Genomic DNA, 24,941 nt, shown 5'->3' with positions numbered 1-24,941 from the left:
TCTCGATTTTGCCTCCATATGTGTGTATGTGCTTTTGTAGTTTATCCCTCCCCTGTCTTCCCCCCCCACACACACACACATTTCTTCCCTTTCCTCTGGAGCATATGCTGGTTATACTAGTTCCTGGCACAGCACCGTGTCAAATTAGGAACGGCAATTGGTCTTTCGAAGCTGCTGCCTGAACCGGTTTTTCTTTCTTTTTTTTCGCAAAGAATCTTTCCCTTGTTTTCGAGCAACTGAACTTTCCAGGCTGATCGCGTGAAAATTTCCCTCTTTGGAAGAAAAATTATATTCGGAGGGAAAATTTCCCACTTTTTCCCTCAAAAGGGAAATTTTCTTATTTAGGGGAAATTTTCCTAATAATATCTCTCGAAGGGGAAAAATAAAAGTTTCGCTCATATGATGAAAAATTTCCCTCAAGTATGCAGAGTTCCCCTCATAAAATAAAATAAACCTCGCACAAATGACATTTTGTCCTCAGGTTAGGGAAATTTTCATCGAAAAAGGTAAAATTTCTCTCAGAGTAGGGAAATTTTTAAACAAAAATTCGTTAGAGAGATTTTCCACGGAACAGGAAAGAATCTATCAGCAAACGAAATTCCCGTTCTTGTGAGGTTCTTTGTGAGTTTCCCTTAATCAGTTTCATTACATCATTACATCATTATACTCATCCTCATCTTCGCGGTTACACAGGGCCTCCCCGATGGCGCAGTGGTAGCGTCGTCGCCTTGTAATCAAGGGGTCGCGGGTTCGATTCCCGGTGGAGTCACATTGTGGTTCGGGACCCACTTTAAACTGTAGGTCCAGTCCCAATTAGCCTTACTGTGCATAAAGTGGACTTAAAACACCAAGGCACGTTGCATAGTGGTTCGGATACCACTTTAAACTGTAGGTCGAGTCCCGACGAGTCTTACTGTGCATAAAGTGTACTTAAAACACCAAACCAATCAATCACTCGCGGTTAGACAAAAGTGGCAGAAAAGCGAAGCAAAAAAAAACAATCAATCAATCAAACCTCCTTGTAAGCAATTCTTGCAGGAAATTTGGAGAAATATTTTCCAAGTTAACTTTTTTGCTTGTGAAGGATAATGCAGATTGTATCCGTTAACCATTAGGCTATCGTGTAAGCCTAAACTGTTATTGGAAAAAGGAAAAATCGCACAGAAAATGAGATTTTGTGTAAAAAACAAAAAAACTCCAAAAAATTAGAGAAATTCTCCTAGGAAGATGAATTATGTCGTCAGAGTATAGGGAAATGGGCTAATCGTCATTCATCCATACTGAATCTTCTGTTGACTGTCACATCCGAACAGGGGTGGCTCCAGATAAAAGTTTTACCCTGCGAAGTGGATTTTCGGCCCTCTCCAGTCCCCCTACTATGCACCCTGGTCCCCATACTTTCCACTACTAACTCCCTATTTACCTAAACCATGTTACATATTTACGTTTTTTTATTAATTTTAAAACTACTTTAAGTGTGAAAAAACAGGTTTATTAGCAAGGATGTATTTAGGATGGTTCTAAGAGGTCCGGAAGGCTTACCAAGTATTATGAAAATATACTTTTCGGCATAACTGGACTCGATTGTGTACTATAATTGATGGTTATTTATTTCTTATGAACTCAGAAGGTAAGGGTTATTATGTTTATTATTATTATATTTTGATAATACTGTTTTGAAGGACAGTACAAGAGAAGATTTAGATATGCACACTACTACTAATGCAAAAAATATTAATCAGGAACTTCTTTACTTTTCGTCAACTGTATCTAACATCCTTTTTTTATTATTGAATAAATATTCAATTCTTTATCTATTTGAAATTAATTTCCTTGTTTTTATACAAATTTTGGCGATCTTAAGTACACACAAGCTTGATAATAAATATATGATGTTATATCTACGTATATTCTTATACCATCTTTTTACGTATTCGTGTAATAATAAAAACACAATATTAATAAATTTACATATTTTATTTAATTATAACTTATTTTAATTTAAACATTATTATTATTGATACACTTGGTTCGGAACCAAATATTAGCTGGGGGCATGTTTGTTCGAGGCTTGAAGCTAGTTGGGGGGATGCACCTATGCTTTAAGCGTTTAACATGGTGACAATGATACAGCTGGCGGATGCTTTGCAAAAATTTTGCTATCTGGGGGATACCGTCCCTCAGCATTCCCCCTCACTTCACGAGGTATGTTATTGTTGTATTATTGTATATATCCATTTTATTACGCAACTTTTTAAAAAAACAAATAGCCACACTTAGAATATCAGAAATAAGGTTTGACGTGGGAAACAAACATGCAGTTAGTTTCGAGTATCGGAATTATACATGTTATACATGTTATACATGTGTAAATATGGTACACCCACCGGCAATAAAATAAGATACCTAGGTCCTTAAAAACTAGCTTTATTTGTTGCCTAACTCTACGGCGATTGTAGAATTTGTCATTGAAAATTTTCTCTTAAAATCCACTCATCGCCGTAGAGTTGGGCAACACGCATAACACATTACAGGGAAGCTAGTTTTTCAGGATCTAGTTGTCCCATTTTTATTGCCGGTGACTGTACAATTTTATGAGACTTGGATTTTCGCGATATTATTAGTTTTTTCAGCAGAAAATGTGTTGAAATCCGCGAGAAAGCCAAAATTCACACACTATGCCAATTTCGCGTTATTTCGCGATTTCGTATAGATGAGAAGTGTGTTCATTGCGCATCTATAAACACTTTTTTTCAACAATGAAGGGGGCCTCAGTGATGATGACGTATTGGTGACGTCGTCTCCTTGTAATCAAGAGGTCGCGGGTTCGATACCGGTGGAGGGCACATTGTACGGTGGTTCGGACCTACTTTAAACTGTAGGTCCAGTCTCGGTTAGCATATCTGTGCATAAAGTCGACTTAAAACAACAATTTGATTCAACAATTAAAATTTATTTATTTATTTCGAACACAGGCACATGCCCAATTACAGTGTTCACAGAGTAAACAAGAAAGTAATACAAAATACAAAAATAATATTATCGGATTTGCCAAATATCAAGGTTCCCAATGGATGCAACGATGATAATTAAGTTGTTTGGGGGGGGGGGGGGCACGTTGCAACTCAATTCTATCCTCGGAAGGAGAGAAAAAATGTACACTTTGTCTTTCCCAGGGCGGAATGTGGATACTATGAGCATTCTTGGTAAATGCCCGAAGAGAAGCGATTGGGTCAGTATTTCAGTGACAGAAGGTTGGCCGAAAGGGGGCCATTTCAAAGAAGAAGAGCGAAGAGGGTGGCGGGAAATAATGCTTGATAAGTGTGTTCGCGTTGGACCTCACACATGCAACCACATATTTGTTAGACGAGCGAGCGGCTATTACGAGCATCCCTTGTGGTCGAGGCCCCGAAACCCCAAGGGTGGCCTCGTGGGAGGGGCAGAAACGAGTCACAAAAGACGAAGAAAAAAGCAGGGCAAGGTGAGGAATGGTAACACCCCTCTCCCCCTTACCTTACAAGTCAGCCAATTAATAGTAGTTAGAATTACAAGCAATTTATTACCCAAGTAGTCTTGAGCTGTAGTTCTTTATCGGTTTTTCCCGCGTTTTGATGGACGAAGGAATTCCAACTGCATTCGCCTCTCCCCAGAAGTACGTTTTACATTTCTTTGAACATTCTTGTCCATTGTTTCCTTGCCTTTTCAACAATTCCAAATTCTTACCAAAAGGGCTATCTTCGACAGCTCTTTCTGTGTGTGTGTCCGCGCGCAACAGATAAATCTTTTCGAAGCCATAAGGATAGGCCATGAAGGATATAGTCGTTGTGATATATGATAAGGTATTTATTCATTTACCTCGTGTGCGAGCCGACTACATATACAAGGTTATTCAGAATGATTGTGGAGATTTCAATATTTTTTTGTGTCTACTAGCGGTAGCAACTTGGGAGATATATGCTAAAAGCGCCAAACCTGACCTTCCTAACCTATCCAGGTAGGCATATAATAGCAGAAACAAGTATGCAAATAGGTTAGGCAGGTTACATTTTGTTTATTTATGCTATTATATGCATACGGGCATACATAAGCATGTATTTCCAAGTTGCTAAGGCTCGTTAGTTAATACATGGCGCGCTACGATGAATGTCCTGTAGTTACGCATTTGGCCGTTAGGAGGCAGAAAAAAATATTGAAATCCCGACAATCATTCTAAATAACTCGTGTATGTAGTCGGCTCGCACACGAGAAGTAAATAGATATCATATCATAATTGAAAAATTGAATGTTTAACACATATTTTCAAGTTTCTATAAGGCTGTCCCTAGCGGCTCGTCATTGCCTATTAAGAAATAAAACTTTGTGAGTGTCTCCATCAATTTGCATGGTTATAAATGCTATATGTTTCATTACCAGCCCAGAAAAAAATTATTGAAACCCCTGCAATCGTTTCGAATAACCCTGTATATCTATATTGTACATATGAAAAAACCAGGGTTATATACTACAGTATCAAGATACTTCGTTAGGCGCATGTTCTCTCTCTTCACTGCTTTCTCCGCCGTCCTCTTAATTCCCACAGATATCTCCCCACTTGTTGTCCGGTTTCGTTGTTCTTTGTTCTGTCGCCTGTCACTTGTATTACCTCCTTCCCTATGTTTTTCAGCAACTTTTCTCTTAGGTCAGGTGTTGAAGGGCAGTTAAGGAGGATGTGTTCGTCCGTCTCCCTTTCATCGCCCAAAGGGCGGAGTGGTTATCACATCGCGCTACGATGTGAGGTGGTCCCGATTTCAAATCCCTCCCTGCCTGGGCATGCATGTTATTCGTGAGTGCCCCTCATCAATTTCGTCATGTTATCACTCATCCTCGCGATGAACCAAAAGTAGTATAAAATCGAAGTTAAATAAATCAAATCAATCAATCAATACTTTATTGTATGGATAAAATACATTTTGCGTATAATATTATGTAATCTTTTTTTATGTGGAAAACACAAATATGCTTTCGGTTGAGTAAAAAGTTTTTATTGTGACGTAAAAAAAGTAAAGTGCTCCCTGTGCTTTGCACCACGCCATGAAGGCGTATAGGGGGTGTGTAGTTAGGGTGCCACACTTTCTTGATCATGGCCGAAGGTGGGGGTGATGTGATCAGCACCACGCCCCTGGCCGGCATTGCCCCCCGAGTTTTCTCCAGGTAACCACGTTATACGACGCTGGGTAGGCGCCGGAGCCGCTTGAAGAGGTGAGGGAAAAATTCTGGGTTCTTCCTCGATCGAACCCGGGTCTATCGCATGGTAGTCTGACGCCCTAACGACTGAGCTCATTGGGGGGGGGGGGGGTCACGTGTTTAGCTTTTTTACTGCAAGGATACAGACAGCCTCTATGGTGTACTTCAGTGTAAAGCAGTGTTTCTCAACCTCCGGCCCCTGGCGTCGATTATACTGGGCCGCGAGAGGTTCTCCTGAACTTTGCGACTTGCAGCCCAAGCTGGCAACCTCCGGAAGATGACATTCCATTGGGTTCACCAGCAATGAGAGAAAAATCAAAGCCACTGAGAGGGGACTGTCACCCATGCAGGCTCAAAATTTGAATTTTAGCTGTTGGGTCATTCTCGAGTTACAAATTTACCGGGTTGCAGGCTCATGAATGTTGAGAACCACTGGTGTAAAACGTGTCTTTGGGGAAAGCACTCCAATCTCAACCTCTTTTCCACAGTACACCTTGGCAGGCACGTATCTGGAAATATATTTCAGGTGGGTCCGAACCAAGTGTCCCAGATAGTGTTGCCCACGGGACGAGACGGGACAGGCTTTTAAAAATTCGAGACGAGACGAGATTAATCATGTGTCCCGAGAACAAACGAATATTTTCGAGACGAGACAGCATTTCATAGCATTTCTACGAGACGAGACAGGCCAAAGTCTCGTCTCGTGGGCAACACTAGTCCCAGATATAATAATAATAATAATAATAATAATGTTTAAATTAAAACAATTAAATTACAAATTAAATTAAATATTAATTAAAATATGTACATTTATTACTATTGCATTTTTATTATTACGTGGATACTTAAAAAGATGGCATCAGAATTATCAGCGTATTGTTTGCGTGTATTTAAGATCGCCAAATTTGTATAAAAACAAGGAAATTAATGTCAAATAGATAAAGAAATGAATATTTATTTAATAATAAAAAAGGATGTTCCTGAATAATATTTTATGCACATTTTCATAAGAGTAATGTGCATATATCTTTCTTGGTGCTGTCCTTCAAAGCAGTATGATCCGAATATAATAATCCTTGTCTTCCAATTGATAGGAAATAAATTACCATCGATTATAGTCCAACAAATGCTAAAAAAGTAAATTTTCATTATTTTATTTTGGTACTTGGTAAGTCTTTCGGAGGGGTCCCGACCTCTGGACCCCCGTCGCTAAATACGCCCTTGTTACTTGGCTTGCAGAAAACGAGGATCTACTGCAGGGATTCTCAACCTTTTTACATTCGCGGCACCCTTGGGAATGAGGTTGAAAACTTCGGACACCCTTGTTAGATTTTTTTTAAATTTTTAATCTTAAATGGAAGTGGAATATGTTACGAGGAGCAAGTTTAAATTATTGTCAAATAATTACCTATTCCAGTACCCGAAATTGTTTTATTAATGTGGGACTTGTGATTGATGCTTATACTCTGCCTCGGTTATCTCTGGAAGAAGGGGGATCGAGTGGGCGGAGCAATACCATTCTCTCTCACGTGTTCATTGGTGGAGCCGTCTCGCGTCGCGCAGAGACTTGTTTTCGTTCGCTTGCTCCAGAGATATCCGAGACAGAGTACAGAGCACAAATGACTGATACCAGGAACTATGTAAGAGAAACTAATTCATCCTCAGGAACAACTGCGTCGACCAGTGTCACCATCTGTTGGGCCTGAGAGTAATTAATTCGATATAATATTTATTTTGCCTACTTCCTAATAATACATGTATTTATTTTCGTTTTTTCGTTTATCTCTAAAATATCTCGCGGCACCCTTAGGCCGATCTCGCGGCCCCCTGGTTGGAAATCACTGCTCTACGCAATATTAACGTGGAAGAAAGGTTGTCATTCCGAAAATGTCAGTTTTTGTAGGAAAATTAACTTCCATCTCTTTTTCTTTTTTTTTCTTTTTTGTTCCGACAATGATCCGCAAGCACGTGTCATCGCGGCATGTGTACTGTTGGCCGCATGTTAAGCAAAGGGTTACAACTAAGGCAGGGCCGTCACTTGCACTGAAAAGGAGACAGTCCAAGGAGTGGACTCCCCGCTGTGAGACACGCTCATTACCATTTTCTCAAATGTTGTCAAGTGTGGATTCCCATGATACTGACGTTTGAGTTAACGCATGGAATTGTGGGTGGTCCAAGCGAGGTGAGCGTCACGATCTTATTATCATCATTATTATTATTCATTTTCTTTCTATCCTTCTGGAAACATGTTACTTGTTTGATTGTTTACTTCCTAATTTTGCCGATAGGAGCGCTGCGATCGCTGTTTCGAATAAATTTCCTTTTGTTTCGAAACTGTGGATTATAAACCCTCACAACCAGGTACCAATTATGGTACAGTCACGGACACTTCCGGGTGGCAATAACTCCATTGATTTGCAGTGCGGACACTACAACCCAGAAGTATCCGTGACTGTACTAGGGTAAGGTAACAGATTTTTAAAGCAACAAAACGGGACACTTATTCATATTTTCCTCAAGGAAGAAACGGATGGCAAAATACTGCACACAAAGAAAACAGTCCTTTAGAATTACAAGCCATTTATTTCATATTTTGCCGATGGATGGATCTTGTTCTGTCGTCCTTCTTTTCAAACAACATGTAAAAGTTTACACACGTGTGATAAAGTTACCTTATTAATCAACATAGTTTTCAAGGTTTGTACTGAAGCAACGTTCTTGTCATTTGTCCACAAACCATTCATGTACAGTCACGGACACTTCTGGATTGTACCAATCCTATTAATTTTCAATGGAATCATTACAACCCAGAAGTGTCCATGACTGTACGAAAACACTCTTTCAATGGGGACATTAGTTCCAGGTAAACAGAGAAGAAGCACCAATATTTTAAGAAAATTGTAATATGGCACATTGAAATAATTTCTACCCAACAATGCCATAGTTCATAGTAGCCCTAATAGTAGAGAAGCAAGGTCGTATTTAGGGGGGTCCAGGGGGTCTGGCCGTATGGTATTTCCAACAAAAAATACTTTACTATGTGAAATAATCAGACATACCAAGTGGATATAAATAATCATATGCAGGTAAGTAATATATTTACGAAACTGAGACTTGTACAGTCAACGTCAATAAAAAATGGCACACCTAGATCGTGAAATACTTGCTTCCCATGCAAGGCGTCGTGTGTGTTGCCTAACACTACGGGAGTGGTAGAAGTTTCCATTAAAAATTGGCTATTAAAATCCACTTATTGGCGTAGAGTTAGGCAACACGCATAACTCCTTGCATGGAAGCGAGCATTTCACGATCTAGGTGTGCCATTCTTATTGCCGGTGACTGTACTGCGGAAGCCAGACGAGAGCGAGACAGCCATTTAAATTTCGAGACGAGACCGAGACGCTGACAAGTCTCGTTTCGATACGATCACCAGTCAACTTCCGTGGCGGAACAAACTGTGTAACGAGTCCTCGGAATTAAATTTTGAATGTGCTGCTGTTACAATAGATAATTTGAACCTTGTCATACTTTCGGTCTACCGGAGCCAATTAGGGTCTTTAGAAATATTTCTTGAACGTCTTGAAAATGTACTAAATAACATACCAAATATTCATAAGAAAAAAAGTATTAGTTTGTGGAGATTTCAATGTTGATTTTCTAAAAGACTGCCCTGAGCGAAACCGTTTGTTGACACTAACTTTATCGTATAATATTAACTATTTAATTAAAAAGCCTACCAGAATAACATCTAATTCCGAAACTGCAATTGACAATGTTCTTACAAATCTCGATCACGGTGACATCTCATATGACATTAAGAACGGTCTCTCTGATCACACGTGCCAAATAATGCACGTAAAAACTACACGTGTTACCAAACAACCTGTTAAGCATGAAAATAGAATATATAGTCAAAGAAATATGTACAAATTTAAATCTTTGATAGAAATAGAATCTTGGAGCCAAATATATGTAAGTCAAATAGACAGTGATGAAAAGTTCACAATTTTTACAAATACACTCTACAATATTTTTGACAATGCTTTCCCCAAAAGAAAAATTCAAGCCAAAACTGGAAGGAGAAAACAATGGATAACACGAGAGGTAAAACAATATAGCAAAATAAAAAGATCCCTAATAAGTCAAAGTCAACGCACTCCCATAAATAAATCTGTAAATAAATTTTACATAAATTACTATAAAAAACAAATAAGAGATGCCAAACAAAAATATTATGCGAACAAAATTGTGTCTTCAAACAACAAAAGCAAAGCAATGTGGGACGTTGTAAATGAAAATACTGTAATGAAAGAGAGAAAAACAAATAACAATATAAAATTATGCACAAATGATATTGAAATAGACGATCCATTTGTAGTGTGTGAAACATTTAATAAATACTTCACCGAATTAGGAGATAACTTAGTAACAAATATAAATAATGCAAAAAACCCATTGCAACTTTTGTGTAACTCTAAACCACGCACTCTAGAAAGCATGTTTTTAACACCAACCACAACAAATGAAATATCGAAGGAGATATGTAATTTAAAAGACTCAAAGGCTGTAGGAGACGAATTTCCAATCAGAGTAATAAAAGAAATCAAGGAGTTGTTAGCAGCCATTTTAGAATATCTCTTTAATGAATGTATCGCGAATGGTATCTTTCCCACTAAACTAAAAATAGCAAAAGTCAACCCAGTATTTAAAAATGGAAGTAAAAACATGGTTCAAAATTACAGACCAATTTCATTACTACCTGTGCTAAGCAAAATTCTAGAAAACTTACTAAAACGTCGCCTTCTACAGTTCCTTAATAAACACAACGTACTATCAAAAGAACAACATGGATTTACTGAAAATAAAAGCACAGCAAGTGCAACACATACATTAATCGAAAACATCTTGCAAGGTATAAACGATAAAAAAATAGTTCTCGGAATATTTTACGACTTGACAAAAGCCTTTGATTTAGTAAACCACAAAATATTAATTTCTAAAATGGAACACTATGGGATAAGGGGTAACGCGCTTGAAATTATGAAATCATACTTATCAAACAGAATGCAATGTGTTGAAATTAGCCACGAAAAAGAAGGAAACGTAAGAAAATACAAATCCACTCTAAAGACATTAAAATATGGAGTTCCCCAAGGATCAATATTAGGCCCACTACTTTTTCTTTTGTACATAAATGATTTACCATTTAATATACAGAATACAAAGATTTTGTTGTACGCAGACGATACTAGCGCAATAATAAAGGGAAATGATGTGAACGAGTTAGAAGCCAACATTGAAAAAACAATGGAAGAAATGAAATCTTGGTTTGACAGTAATAAATTACTATTGAATGAACAGAAAACAAATTACATGCTATTTCACACAAAACAAAACAATAAAATTAAAGATGTAGTAAAGAATAGCCATCTTCCAGTAATATTAGTTAGAGAAACAAAATTTTTAGGAGTTACTATAAATGAAAATCTAAATTGGTCAAACCACGTAAAAATACTTGTTAAAAAACTAAATTCCAAAATATTTGCACTGCGGTTATTAAAACAAACACTTCAAACAAATTCACTAATTCAGGTATATTATGCAATGTTTCATTCACTAATAAATTATGCAATAGAATTTTGGGGGAACTCACCGGCAAGTTTAGAAGCATTTAGAAAACAAAAGCAAGCCATTAGGATTATAGCAGGTATAAAGCCTAGGGAATCGTGCAAAACGTTGTTTAAGAAATTTAAAATATTAACCCTCCCTTCTCTGTACATATATGAAATGTCATTATATGCCAGAAAAAATATTGCGCTGCGAAGTTCAATAGAACACACATATAACACCCGAAATAAACAGCTCTTAAAGCCTTACTTCACCAGGCTAACATTAGTTCAAGAAGGACCCCAACAGATGTCAATTAAAATATTCAACCATTTACCAAATGATATAAAAGCAGAAAGTATGACAAGTTTCAAAAATAAATTAAAGAAACTATTAGTTAATAAGGAATATTATAGTGTTAGTGAATATCTAGATTGTAAATTATAGAAAATTTGTAATTACATATTTTTCTCTTATATGAACTGTACTGAACCCTCCAAATACCAATGTATATGGTTTATATGGAGTAATAAAATTGAAAATTGAAAGTTATCACTGCACGGTACAAAGCTATGGGTTCTGGGTTCGAATACCGACCTGGGCATGGGTGTTTATTGTGAGTGTCTCTTCATCAATTTGACCATATCATTAGCGAAAAGTGGCAGAAAATCGAAGTAAAATAAACCAAACCAAACTTCTCACGAAGTCATATTTGGCCGTTGAACCAGAGATTTCTGCCTGAATGCTGGTAGAATAATGGTTTTACAAACATCTTCAGTGCCTTGCGGATAATTTGGAAAAAATTCGAGAGGGATCTTGCCAGGTGAGTTCATCGCTTGGGCACGACAATTATTACCGGTACAGGCCCTTGGGAATCATATAAAGGAGCAAAATATCATGTTTCCTCATGCTAACAGCCACACCACGCAGATCAACAACAGACAATACGCACTTCTGCGCCTTATGGCTTATTATTATTGTTTGTGTCCCACAGGTGGCCATGGGTGGTCGCCGGCGATCAAAAGAATAGAATTTCCAAGTGGCGCGGTGGCGGACCGTTCAAAAACCGCCCACGGAGGGCCTCTGTGAGGGGCGAAGGCCGACATACAAAAGAGAGCTAGGTGTTAATTGATTGTGGTCTACTGCTCTTGGAGCGACAATGGGTAGAACCACTAAAAGGCGTCGTATCGTGCCATTTTCACCCATGTGAACGTGGAAAGGACCAAGACCGCTTTCGGACGCACGGAGGCCTCGCCGATTGTCATACCGTAATGACAGTCTCTTTATTAGCCTGGGAGAAAGGTGCCGCGTGTTGGAGAGGGCGCGGGGAAGGAAAAAAGAAGAAAAAGAAAGGTTGGTAATTGCGGGGCCCCTGGAATGTCCCGGTCACCTGCTAAACCCGTTTTCATGTTTCCAAATGTTTGCGTCTCCCCGTGAAAGCAATTTGGAGGCGAGTCGCAATAAAATTATTAACCTTCGCGGGTGCAGTACTGTTGAGAGCTGAGAAGACTGCGAGTGCGGGGTGAGGTTCGGGGGTGAACGGGGAGGAAGTGTGGGGAGCGAAGTTTCGGCTTGGTGTTCAATTTTTCAGTGTTGCCAGACATACAGAAATTCCTGTAGGAAAGGGTGAGAATCTGATAATGGAATCGGGAGTCTCCGGTTGCTCACATCTTTCCCGAGGGATGACCGTGTCAGGTGCTCTCGCGAAGAAGCATTAACAGACGCTAGGAAATACACAAAAAGCACACACCCTTACTTTCTTAGACACGTTGGAAGCAGATTGCTTTAATTTGTGAAGTTTTGCTAATTGTTGCCTCAAACGTTTATTGCTAATTTGAACATTCTTCACTTTATGTAATAAACGATTGCATTGTTTCTTTACTTGTTCTTCAGCACATTTTAATTTCTTTTTCACAGTTTCAACTCACTATTATTCTTGGAGATTGGGTATATTGAGTATATTTCCAGTACTCAAAGTCTCTGAATTATTGTGTGCCATGCAAATTCTTTTGCAAGAAGATGACTCTTCAAGTTTTCCACTGCTCGCTTTCGAATCTTGACGTTTATTGGCACGTCCACTTCGATCAATTATGTAATTTGGCTGTTGCACGCTACAATTCACCACACAACCAGGTAAATTTAAACTTGGTTCAGCGTTTTTATTAAGCTGCGTTCTACAGGCATTGCTCAGCAGTTCTGCTTTTAAGTTTCGTTTGTAATCGGCATCCAGAAAATGCGATGAGCACACTGTGGCTCTTTTGATATTAACAGGATCTAATCTCTTACACTTTGAAACCCACATCTTGCACATAATCGGATCCTTTGGGACATGGCCATAGGCAGGAAGAATGTTGGGGAGGGGGTTCACTCTTAATTTTTCCCATGGGCGTCGCATAATCTTTAGTCATAAAAATTATGTTGTTTGACCATTCACACGAAACTTAATTTTTGGAATTTTGAAAACTGTCGAAAGCAGTAATTCTTTGGTTTAAATAGTAAAACATAACCTGGTACCTGCATTGTAACCTCAATTTTTATATCTAACGCTGTTTTTCTTCGGTTATTCTGTTCGAATACTAACTAACTGGACTTTATTTCAGTTATTAACAATGAAACTAACAAACATTGTGCTATTTTGTAACTTGCAATAAACGATGTATATTCTATAGACCAGTTCGATCCCACTTTCCGACGCTCATATTGTTCCTATGCTTTTCAAACAGCATTATATACAACCACTATGCACTATACAAGTATGTGCTTTATAGGACCGCATATAGGTTAAATGTACAGTATGTACTACCGTATATCGACTTCTGGGTGAAGGATAGTGAATGTAACACGCTATGAAGCAGGATATTCTAGGTTTGAACACTTATGAAGGGCCATTTAAACCCTTATGGAACAGGGAATTAAAAGTTGTAACTGGAATTTTGGGACAATCGCAAGAGAATTTTCAGTCTGATCCAGGAACAGCACTGGAAAGAGGACAGCAGAAGTGAAAATGAAGGGGTCGCGGGTGGGCTGTGATTCTGAGAATGAAACCCATTTCGCTCAAATTTCAGAATTCAAAATGTTTGAAAATTTCAACTCGATCATTTCAGAATTGTGTGTCTGTTGTATTTTGTGCAACTGCGAATATTTTTTAAAAAATATGTTACAAATTTTAGTTTCTGAACTCGCATTAATCCAACATGCCAGAAGTTTCGGTAGGGGGGGGGGGCTTGAACCCTAACCCCCCTATGCTTTGGGAGCAAATAGCTTACACCTACTATATTTCTTGCGTTGTTCTGGCACAAAGCAACAGCACAATTGCGCGGCATCTTACTGAAGTGTTACTGTTGTTGCAAAAAAAAAGAACATCCCCACTATCACACAAGCTACAGAAAAGGAAACACAAGGCACTTTCAAGTTCCCTCGCACAAATGCAGATCCTATAACAAGCGGAAAGGTCAGTGACAGCGTCACCCCTGTCCCTTGATTGACGTCAGGGTTGGAACCTCCCACGACCCTCTTTTTTCAGCTTCGGGAGGGAAGACTGCGCTACTTTCTCAACTATTTTGGATCTGTGTGTGTGCGTCTTGCTAACTTCAGTGCTCTTGTTCCATTGTTGCAGTGCGAGTATGTCTTCTTCGCGAAGAATGGGACAGACAATTCACAGTGAAGCTAGGGAGATAATAAGAAACGTGATACAGCAGTGTGATGAAGAGGCCAAAGAAGGAAAATTAAAGTACTTGCTACAGCAATCAAATTTGCGTGTGTCTAATTACACGGGCGTATCTGTGCGGAGTGTATCAAAAATAAGGAAAGAGGCCCATGAAGCGGGCGAGACGTCACTGTCTACACCGGGTAAGAAACGACGACGAGCCGAGCAATACAGATTCCATTGCGACGAATTCGATCGAAGGGTCATCAGAGACGTAATACAAGAATTTTACCTTGTGAAAAATACAATACCAACGGCACCGAAACTTCTTTCAGCCATTCGTGAAAAAATTAATTTTCCGTGGAAAGTGCATAGTTTACGTCGTCTGCTTCATGATATGGGTTTCAGTTGGAAAAAATGCAGAAGCAACAAAAAAATTCTCATAGAACGTCCAAATATTGTTCATTGGCGTGCCAAATATCTAAGGGCAATTAAAAAATTGAGATCGGAGAATCGTGTGATAGTATATATCGACGAGTCATGGGTCGACAACAATCTCACCTTTGGGAAATGCTGGCAAAGTGATTCAGTACAAGGAGTGTCAACCAACACCAGTTCCTCCAATAGGTTAATTTTAGTTCATGCTGGTTCAAGGCACGGCTTCATAAATGTATCAAAGTTGATTTTTAGGGCAGGAAAGGCAACCGGAGACTATCATGGACAGATGAATTCCGTTAACTTCGAGAAATGGGTGAGGGAAAAACTTCTGCCGGCCCTCCCGAGGGCAAGTGTTTGTGTATTGGATAACGCTCCCTACCACAACATACAGGTGAATAAGCCTCCGACTAAATATTCTGTGAAGCAGGAGATGATAGACTGGTTAAGACTAAACAAAGTGCCATTTTCAGAAAGCATGAAAAAATTTGAATTATTCCAATTGATCGAAAAGTACAGGCCGCCAGATAAGATTTTTCGTGTGGACGAACTTTTGAAGACGAATGGCCATTCAGTGCTTCGGTTGCCTCTTTACATGTGCGAATTGAATGCCATTGAACTAGCGTGGGCTAAAATAAAACGACTTGTGAGGGAGAAAAATATAACAGGAGATTTGACGTTGTCAAGGTTGGAGGAAGTGACAAAGAGTGCGGTGGAATCTGTGACGCCAGCTGACTGGGAAGGATATGACAGGCATGTCATCACTGTCGAACAGGACTACTGGCAGAAAGATGGTCTGATGGAGGACACTGTGGATAGAATCGTTATTTCACTAGGTGGTATTGACAGTGATGAAGACGACAACATCAGTGACAGCGATTCATCTTCGGGATCGGAATTGGCACAAACCTTATCAGATAGTGACGATGACTGATGAAAGGTGAGTGGAAAGCATGTTATTGTACAAATACTTTAATAATCAAAATAAAATTCCTCCATTATTAGTATTGCTTTCACTTGTTGCTATGTAATATCTTCCATTCATTTGCAATGCGTTTTCGTACCATGCCTTTTTCATTTATGCCGCTGCCACCCTGAAAGGAAGACTAGCTGGCTGCGCACGGCGACAACAGTTTCGCATTCCTCAGCCTTGCAGTCTTCTCAGCTCCCAACAGTACTTGAGCGTTGGTGATAACGGGCGAATGGGGGAGCAGGCGTCGCCTTTCATGAACGGAAGAGTCTGGAGGGGTAGGGGGGCTTACTCTGTGTGTGGTTCCGTTTCTGCGAAAGTAACTTTTCGGAAGTAAATTAAGTACCGTTCTCTACAAGGGAATAAGGAATCTGGGAACTTTCTTACTTTGTTTGTACAAAGAGAAAAAAGTTAGGGCACTGAAAATTAATGAAATAGATTTGTATATTTTATAAGTCCGTACAGTAAGAAATTTTCGACGAAACTGCACAAATCATTACCGACTAATGTGTTATTTTTTTTTCATCAGACCAGAAAAGTGTTCGCCAAACTGTCACGAAGAAATTATATGCGTCCATTTTGACTATTCAATTTTAGCATAATTATATTCACGAGTATTCCGTGCATCGTAATCTTGCCTAAAGACAGTTTACCTAGTAATAAATGATTTTTAAGTACATCGGCACAGTGTTTAAAATTAAAAAACTTCACATAATGGTCGCACCCCACTTTTTTGCTAAAAAAAATTGAATAAAATATGCGACGATTATTCGATGAAATTCGGTAAGAGCAGTTATTTAATTAATGATAATAGTAAAAATGTAGTGAAAACGAAAGTAGTAATAAATGAAGTGGGAAATGAGAAAGAGGGGATACAAGAAATTCCCTTGTTTGCAAAATATAATAACTCAATGGCACTACAGTCCTGTAAGCACCAGGGTTTGCCAGAGCGGCTCTTACATTGGATAACGCTTGGTCAGCGCATCGAGTCCCACTCCCATCTGCCGTTGTCTGCCTTTCGAGATCTTAGCCGATACTTCTTCTTTTCAAGTAGCTTTCCAATTGACGTCACGACGCTGGGTGAACTCCGAATAATTTCTGGAGGTCCTACCGGGAATCGGAATCGAACCCACAACCGCTCGCACCAAAGACGAGAGCTCGAAGCATTTGGCTACGCAGGAGCCCACCCTCTTGTTTATACCCCTCCCCTTTTTGTTGTTGCAAAACATGAATTCATCCGTAACTATCATGCAACGGACTCTATACTCTGTCTCTTGAATCTTTGCAGCGAGCGAGCGAACGAAAACAATTCTCTTCGCTAGTAGTGACTTCCAGGTCTCGACCAATCAACACGTGAGAATGAATAGGATCGCCTGGACCCTGCAGGACGAAAACACGACTACAGCTATATTCCTTTTCCTGAATGTCTTGAGTAGCGACGCGCAGAGGCGAAAGCTTGTGGGCGGGGCCAGACTAGGTGGGAAGGGTGCAAAATGCAGAATTCCCCTAGTAGGCTTGCGAGCTGTAATGTTTACTACAGAACTACTGGACCAGTCGAGTCGCCCCCTCTCGCGCGACACCTCCCCTCCGCGCATTCATTGGACGAGGCACACACCCGTAACGTGCGCCCAGAACGCGTTCGCATTCTCTTACTCCAGACATTCCGGAAAAGGAATATACGAGCTTCTTCCCCTTCCCTATCGCGCCCTAGCCTCACAGATTCCCTGGATAGTGTATAGCGCTTATTCACATTTTTATTCAAGGTTTTAAAATAAATAGTCTTCTTAGCTTAGAGAGGGATTAATTTATCTGCTACATTTTCTACCATATTTTCAAAAAGCATATTTTTCCTGTACAGTCAGCGGCAATAAAAATGGCACACCTATTGCAACCGGTGTGCAATCACTTCGCAGAACGGTTATTTTGACAAAACCCTGTTTCCCTACTGGCTGCTTTGGGGAGGGGGATTTTTAATGTCAGGTGTTGCCCAAGCACTAGGCCTGATTGGCTGTTTGACCGCGAGTTCATTCGTAGGGAAACGCGGCAACAGAGGGTCACTGTCATAAAGGCGGTTACCGCGCCGGATGTAAGAGTAGTGCGCAATGTTGCCACATGAAGGAAAATTTTCCTTTTGCAGGGATACTATTCGGACCGAAATTTTAGCCAAAATTTAACATTTTTTTATTAACACGGACATGGACCAGCGGAAATACTACTACTACTACTACTTCCACCACCACTAATAATAAAAAAATAATTACAGCTACTGCTACTACCAGTAATAATACTTATTATTATTATTATTATTATTATATGATTTGCTTAGGTGAAGGGAAAAATTGGTGCAAAAAGGGAAATTTTACCCTTGGAAAGGGAAATTGTGTCCTCATATGGTGGCAACACTGGTGGTGCCCCTGTAGACCCTAAAATACTGGCTTTTCTGCACGGTGTTATGTATGTTACCTAACTTTACGGCTATAGCAGAACTTATCATTGAAAAGTTTGTATTGAAGTTTGCTCAACGTCATAGAGTTAGGCAACACACATAACGCATTACATGGAAGCCAGTATTTTTGGATGTGGGTGTCCCATTTTTATTGCCGGTGACCGTACATTACATGCCGTGAAGGCACATGGAGGTTTGGAGATAAGACCTCGACGCATTCGCAACCTCAGCCATTTGTGGAGGTGATGTGATGAGCATCATGCTCCGGCCGCCTTCTTGTAACTGTGTCTTGCACAGGGAAAGTATAAATAAACAAGTTATTACAAATCGCAGCAGGCCATCCCGAAATGAATGAACGAGCTGAGGTTGAAATCGGTATATTTTTTCCCTCTGCTCCTGGCAACCTTTCACACACCAGGAATCTCGCCCATGCTTGCGAACACAGCAAAGCTTTCACACAGGTAAATGAGATTGGTGTGATCCGACAGAAAAGGATGAGCCGCGCTGACTGAAAGCAAGCCATTGAGGAGACAAAAATTTAAGGATTTCCCTCTCTCCAGATAAGATCCCTCTTCATTCAGTTCCTCTTTGTTGTCCTTTGTAAAAAGCCGGCAGCTTTCGTCGATGGCCCCTTTCCCTTGCTACCTCTTCTCACAGAACTGGGGGGAAAAAGCTCTGAATGACAAGAACAAACTTGTCTCTTCTTTTCTGCCACTTTATACAGACCAAATTACAGCCCAGGGTGGATGTATTTTGTATTGTTAAAGATGAGTTATGTAATGTCTGTTTTTATCCAGTTGTTGCCGTAGAATAGAAATACTAGCAGTTGCAAGACTTTGAATAAGAACTTTTTCCGTCCCGCTAATAAAGTTATAGAATGGTTTTTATTTTAGTTTATTTTTCGTCTTCCTGATGGCGTAGTGATCGTTGTTGCCTTGTTCCAGGGTATCTACCAGTTAAGAAAAAGTCAAGAAATCAACAGGTATATTTAAAGTCTGAAGCATTAATTTTTACATGCATTAATAATTAAAGCAAGTCTAAATCTCTTGTTACAGTACAGCTTCAGCTTTCCCTTGTGGTAGGGATTTTTCATTTAATAAAAATATATATTTTCCTTATTTCGAACTATACCTAAGTAGGGGGCGATTAAATAAATGTTAACAAAAAGTCGAGAATTTTGCATTTGTTATTTTTCTAGACACCCTGTGTAATCATAGGGTCCTGGGCTCGAATCCCGGTGGAGCCGGGCACATTGTTTCGGATCCCACCTTAGACTGTAACCCGTATTAACCAATCTCTGCGAACTTAAAGCAAACTCTTCCAAATTTTTCTTTAATTCTTCCGTCCCATTCCTAATATGCTATTTGGCGGATGTTTTAATTTCATTCATATTTGTATGTATAATTTCATTTATTACCTTGTAATAAAGGGGTCCCGGGTTCGATACCCTGTGGAGGCACGTAGTGGTTCGGATTCCACTTTAAACTGTAGGTCCAGTCCCGATTAGTGGACTTTTAAAGTTTAAAGTGGGATCCAAACCATTATGTTCCTCCGCCGAGAATTGAACCCGGGACCCCTTGATTACAAGGCGACGACGCTACCACTGCGCCATCGGCGAGGCGCCTGTGCTTTGAACCACGCCATGAAGGAGTATAGGGGGTGTGGAGTTAGGGCCCAACACTTGCTTGTTCACGGTCGAAAGTGTGAGGTTACGTGATCAGCACCACGGCGCTGGTCGCCTTTACCCTCCAGTTTCCTCCACTTTATACGGCGCTAGGTAAGCGTCGGAGCCGCATATATATATATATATATATATATATATATATATATATATATATATATATATATATATATATAAAACGACTGACCTACCACGGCTCATGTGTGTCTTAGTAACTCCTTGATTCCCATTGTAAATTTATCCTGTGTTGTTCCAATCCCTTTGACAAATGTTAGATAGTAAGCAGAGCAGCTGCCAACACGCGGATTCGGAAAAATTGTAAGCTATTTTATTTTTTGTGTGAGGGAAGTTAATTTTCTGTGCCTGGCAATCCTGAGCTGGCATTATTTACGTTCCCAGCTGGTGGTGGAAAAAAATCGGGTCACTCCTGGCCCAGGTGTTCCCACCAGAGGGGAGAGGGAAATGTGGGGGGAGGGAATTAGGGGTGTTGCAGATTGTTTTCAAGGATGAGTCCAAACCCGACCAGCAGGAACACCTCTCTGCATTCCCAAGGGCTTTCAAGTTTTGCGTTCATGTAGATTGGGAAGAGCAGGGGCTGTAAGCTCCCTCCTCGTATAGTACAGGTCCAGGGTTAACAACACAGTAAGGTCCCCATGTACACAATAATTTTTAGGCCAATTTATATCAGATCAGGGTGCGAAATCATTGAACACTGGTAGGGTGAAAAAGAATTTAAATCACACCCACACACAAAGACACACACACATATACAAAGGCTGTCGCAGAGAAGGTGAGACTAATTCCTGTATAGGAAAACAGCGACCTCCATTGGCTAGCAAATGTACTAGGGTGAAAATCTGGTTCATTAGCTGCCGATTGAGACCAATATGAGCGCAATAGGTCAAAAAGTCGTGACTGCGTAGCAGTTAAAAGACAAGCATGTACATGGACCCCTCCAAGAATCATTAAAATGAAACAAAAAAATTACAAACCACAAATTTTTTATTCAGAATCAGCCATATCGAGTAGACGTACATCTTTTTTTCAAAATAGGCACCATTGACAGCTAAGCAAGCATCCATACGCTCCTGCCACATTTTGAATGTCTTTGAAAATTCGTCGTCAGGTAGCGAACTGAAGAAAACTTGCGCTGCGGTGTGATGACGATCACGTAAAGCGGCCTTTAAAAGTGGAAATAGCCAAAAGTCGCAGGGTGCAAGGTCCGGGCTGTATGCTGGATGTGGGAAAATTTCTATTTTTCTCTTCGTCGCGTAATCCTGAGAAGCCCGCGTGGTATGCGGGCGTGCGTTATCGTGGTGCAATATGAAGGAGTTCTTCAAATGCGGCCTCTTTTTTGCTACGTGCTGGCGCAGAGTCTCAATGACTCCTTGGTAATACTCTGCATTCCCAGTTTGCCCGGGAGGGACAATGTGTTGGTACATCATGCTCTTCGATCCCAAAATTTTATGGCATGTCACTGTTCATCTTGAATACTCATCGCGAAAAGCAATGTTATACACAAAAACCTGGAGAGGTAAACGAAACACGTTCCACGTAAATCAACACAGCTGCTCACTAACGTGGTTTCGCGACATGTGACAACTTGCTATGGAAACAGAATGAGTCATTCTATATGACGCGACTAGCGCCGAAACCATAGGCAGTGTTGCCAAGCCAGGAAAAAATCTGTCTCACCTTCTCTGTGACAGCCTTTGTATATACTATATATGGGCATGTGAATTATTATTATTATTATATACATATTAATTATGCTGTTACGTATAAAAGTAACTTACGATATATTATATATATATATACATACCTAGGTATATATCAGGAGCGTATATTTCAGGCTAGTTAGGCTATCTGCGAAGCCTGAAGCCTAGAAAGTAAAATACTGAAGAGAAATCTCTTAGAAACTGTGTGAATTAAGCTGATTTGAAAAAGAAGATAATGGCGATTTTGAAGTTGGCAACCTGAATTCTTAGGAGTTGGCAACCTGAATTCTTATGAGTTGGCAACCTGAATTCTTATGAGTTGGCAACCTGAATTCTTATGAGTTGGCAACCTGAATTTTTATGAGTTTGCAACCTGACTACCGTTGGGATGGCAACATGGCTTCCTTGAAGACGTCATGAATGAGCCTAGTCTTCTCCCTTTTCCATAGCCTAGGACCAGGTGTCATAGTGAGCTGGTCCAGGTCTTAGGCTCAGCACACACACACACACACACACACACGCATACGAATAATATACGGCCTCCCCGATGGCGCAGTGGTAGCGTCGTCGCCTTGTAATCAAGGGGTCCCTAGTTCGATATCCGGTGGAGGCACATAGTGGTTCGGATTCCACTTTAAACGATAGTCCAGTCCAGATTAGCCTAACTGTGCACAAAGTGGACTTAAAAGTTAAAACAGCCACTCAAACCAAACCAAACTCAAACATACGGATAATAATACAGAATAGTTGAAATGCGTATATTGTAAGTCTTTGTTTAATTTTTTTGCTTTGTATATTAATGTAAATCAATTAGATTTCATACTTATAATTGTCCTGCATTCTTGTTTTATTTTTATTGTTTATATATTGCTATTGATGTAGATCTCTTTAACGGTCTCTTTGTTGAGAGAGAGCGAGAGAGCATATGCAACACTCGCAAACAATTATTGCTTTCATTATTATATTTAGTAAAGTATATTTGAGAAAACTGCTTTTGTTCTTATAATTAAAACTCCCTCCCAGGAATTTTTAGTGGAGGGGATTTTTTTAGGATCAGAGGGAACTCCCCCGTAACCCCCCAGAATTTCACACCCTATGTTAGATGATTAGTTAATACTTTTACCATATTTCAAATATTAGATTTTCTTCATTATGTGACCCTCTTCAGAGGGAGTGAGCGAAAGAGAGATTGTGTGTGTGTGTGGAGGGGAGGGAAAGTCACAAACTGACACATGTGCACCAACGATGGACTTGCAATTGAGGCTCATATGGTGCAGTGTGCTTAAACGCAGCTGCAGTGTCTCAAGGACATTGGTTAAAGGGACGGTTCAGTTCACTCTTTTCCTCTCTTGCAGCAGTCGGTGGAAGGTTTCTCCTCTATGGCATGGACGCCCAAACTTCTGATAATGTCAGAATTCTCATTGCCAGAATTTCGTTACAATCAGCATATACGCTATCGCAATAGTCAAGATGTGCAGAGAGGACCAAAGCTTGTACAAGTCGTTCTTTAACCACATTGTGGTTAATATTTTGTGAGTGTTTCTTCATCAATTTCATATTATCGCTCATCTTCATTGTCGCAATTGGCAGAGAAATACAAGTAAAAGTAACCAAATCAATCAATCTTTTCCTACTTCTCGTTCATTTTCTGGGTTCTTCTTTTTCTGTCATTATCTTCCTTTTCTTTTTTCGTTATTCTCTTTCTGGTATTTTCTTCATTCTCACTCTCTTTTCTTTTCATTAGTATTTTCCTTTTCTGTTCTCTTCTTCAATGAACAGAATAGAATTTATTTCCAGTATGAGCCTTTACAGCTGTACAAACCATACAAGGATGAAATTTTTTTTTAAGTATAATTTTCCTACACCCTTCCTCCTCTCAGTCTACTTCCACATCCACACTGCTTGGGAGTTCACAAACACTATTTCATTTCAACTCTTTCACTACACTTACACTGTTACCTGAGTGATTCCTAAATTTTCTCACATTTATTTATTTAGTAGCTCCCCCCCACCCTTCACACATGTTCGCTGTCACCACTGAGCTTCTTTGCTCTCATTGCCCAGGCGTAATGTAGGAAAGTTCCCAGATTCCTTATTTGCGCCTCCCCCTGTCGGTCTCTCCCTCCTAATAACGCTTGTCATTATATTCTCAATGTTAACTTCATTTATTTCCCTGATATATTTTTCTCTTGCCTCCCCTGTTTCTTTGCACTGGAGGAGAATGTGAAATTTCGTCTCGTCTTCAACGCATAGGCGAGATTTTACGCTCCCGTTCTCCCGTTTTAGTTTAACTTGTGCCCATCCCCCCAGTCTGAACCAGGCCAGTCCTGACCTTTCTTTTGCCCCTACACAAATCCACGTAGTTCCTCCTTCCCCATTCTCGATCAGGATCCACTATTTTCGCTGATGTTAACGCTATTTTTGCGTCGCATTCTGCCAAAATGTTCTGTTTGTTAATGTCTTCCAGTCTGGCACGTATGGCCCCTAGCATCTGCATATCAATTCTCCCCTCTATTCCCTCTTCCCACACCCATCCCAGCCCTATACTGTATAATTCCGTCTTTATTTTTGCTGCCCATTACCTCCCATCTTCTTTCTCTTGTCTAGTTTTCTTCTTCCTTATTCTCTATCTGCAGTTGCGTTCTTCACTCGTTTCTCATAATTACCTTCTCTTTTCTGTTTCCTCTTTCAGAATTTCTGGACGAAATAAGACAGACCACAGACTAGTCGTCATGTCGTCTTAAGGTTTGTTTCTTGTGTGTCAGTCAGCTGTAAAATGGACTTTGATAAGTCTCTTTCCGAATTTTAGTATTTATTTGCGTTCTCCTTGTGCGAGCTGTACGTTGTACGCACTACATAAATTTTACTTTACACACACTTTCTCTTTCCCTTAAGTCATGAATTAATATTGTACCCTCTTTACATTAACATACAAATAACTCTTAGTAGTTGAGCAGTATATAATAAGTATAGTTTAGCAATCCAAATATTGCACATGCAAATTAAGTTACGTGTCCGGTTCATTGGGCCTCCAGTCTCTAAATACCTGTACTCTGTTTCAATCTTTCACTTCCCACACAAACTCCCCCCTCTGCACTATTTCTATTTTATTTCTCGAGCTGTCTTCCATACTTCCATTCTCCCCTCTTCGTTATGTGACAAGGGATGTTTACACTTTACGTTACACTATAAAGATGTCTCAGTTGGAGCATGAT

At 39.9% G+C, this 24,941-nt stretch overlaps 2 protein-coding genes across 3 annotated transcripts in view; both read left to right on the top strand.

The window, feature by feature from the left end:
- Positions 1–24,941, top strand: part of Wnt6 (Wnt oncogene analog 6) — a 168,507-nt gene that overhangs the window by 61,009 nt on the left and 82,557 nt on the right. The window lies entirely within an intron of this gene.
- Positions 14,454–15,845, top strand: LOC146001350 (uncharacterized). Its single transcript, XM_083138665.1, has one exon. It carries the CDS (start codon positions 14,454–14,456, stop codon positions 15,843–15,845), a length of 1,392 nt encoding a protein of 463 aa, XP_082994791.1.

The sequence above is a fragment of the Lepisma saccharinum genome, chromosome 17 (genome assembly GCF_977018435.1).
Source record: "Lepisma saccharinum chromosome 17, izLepSacc3.1, whole genome shotgun sequence".
NCBI lineage: Eukaryota > Metazoa > Arthropoda > Insecta > Zygentoma > Lepismatidae > Lepisma > Lepisma saccharinum.
The sequence above is the reverse complement of the archived record's forward strand: the minus strand, read 5'-3'. Positions and strand labels throughout refer to the sequence as shown.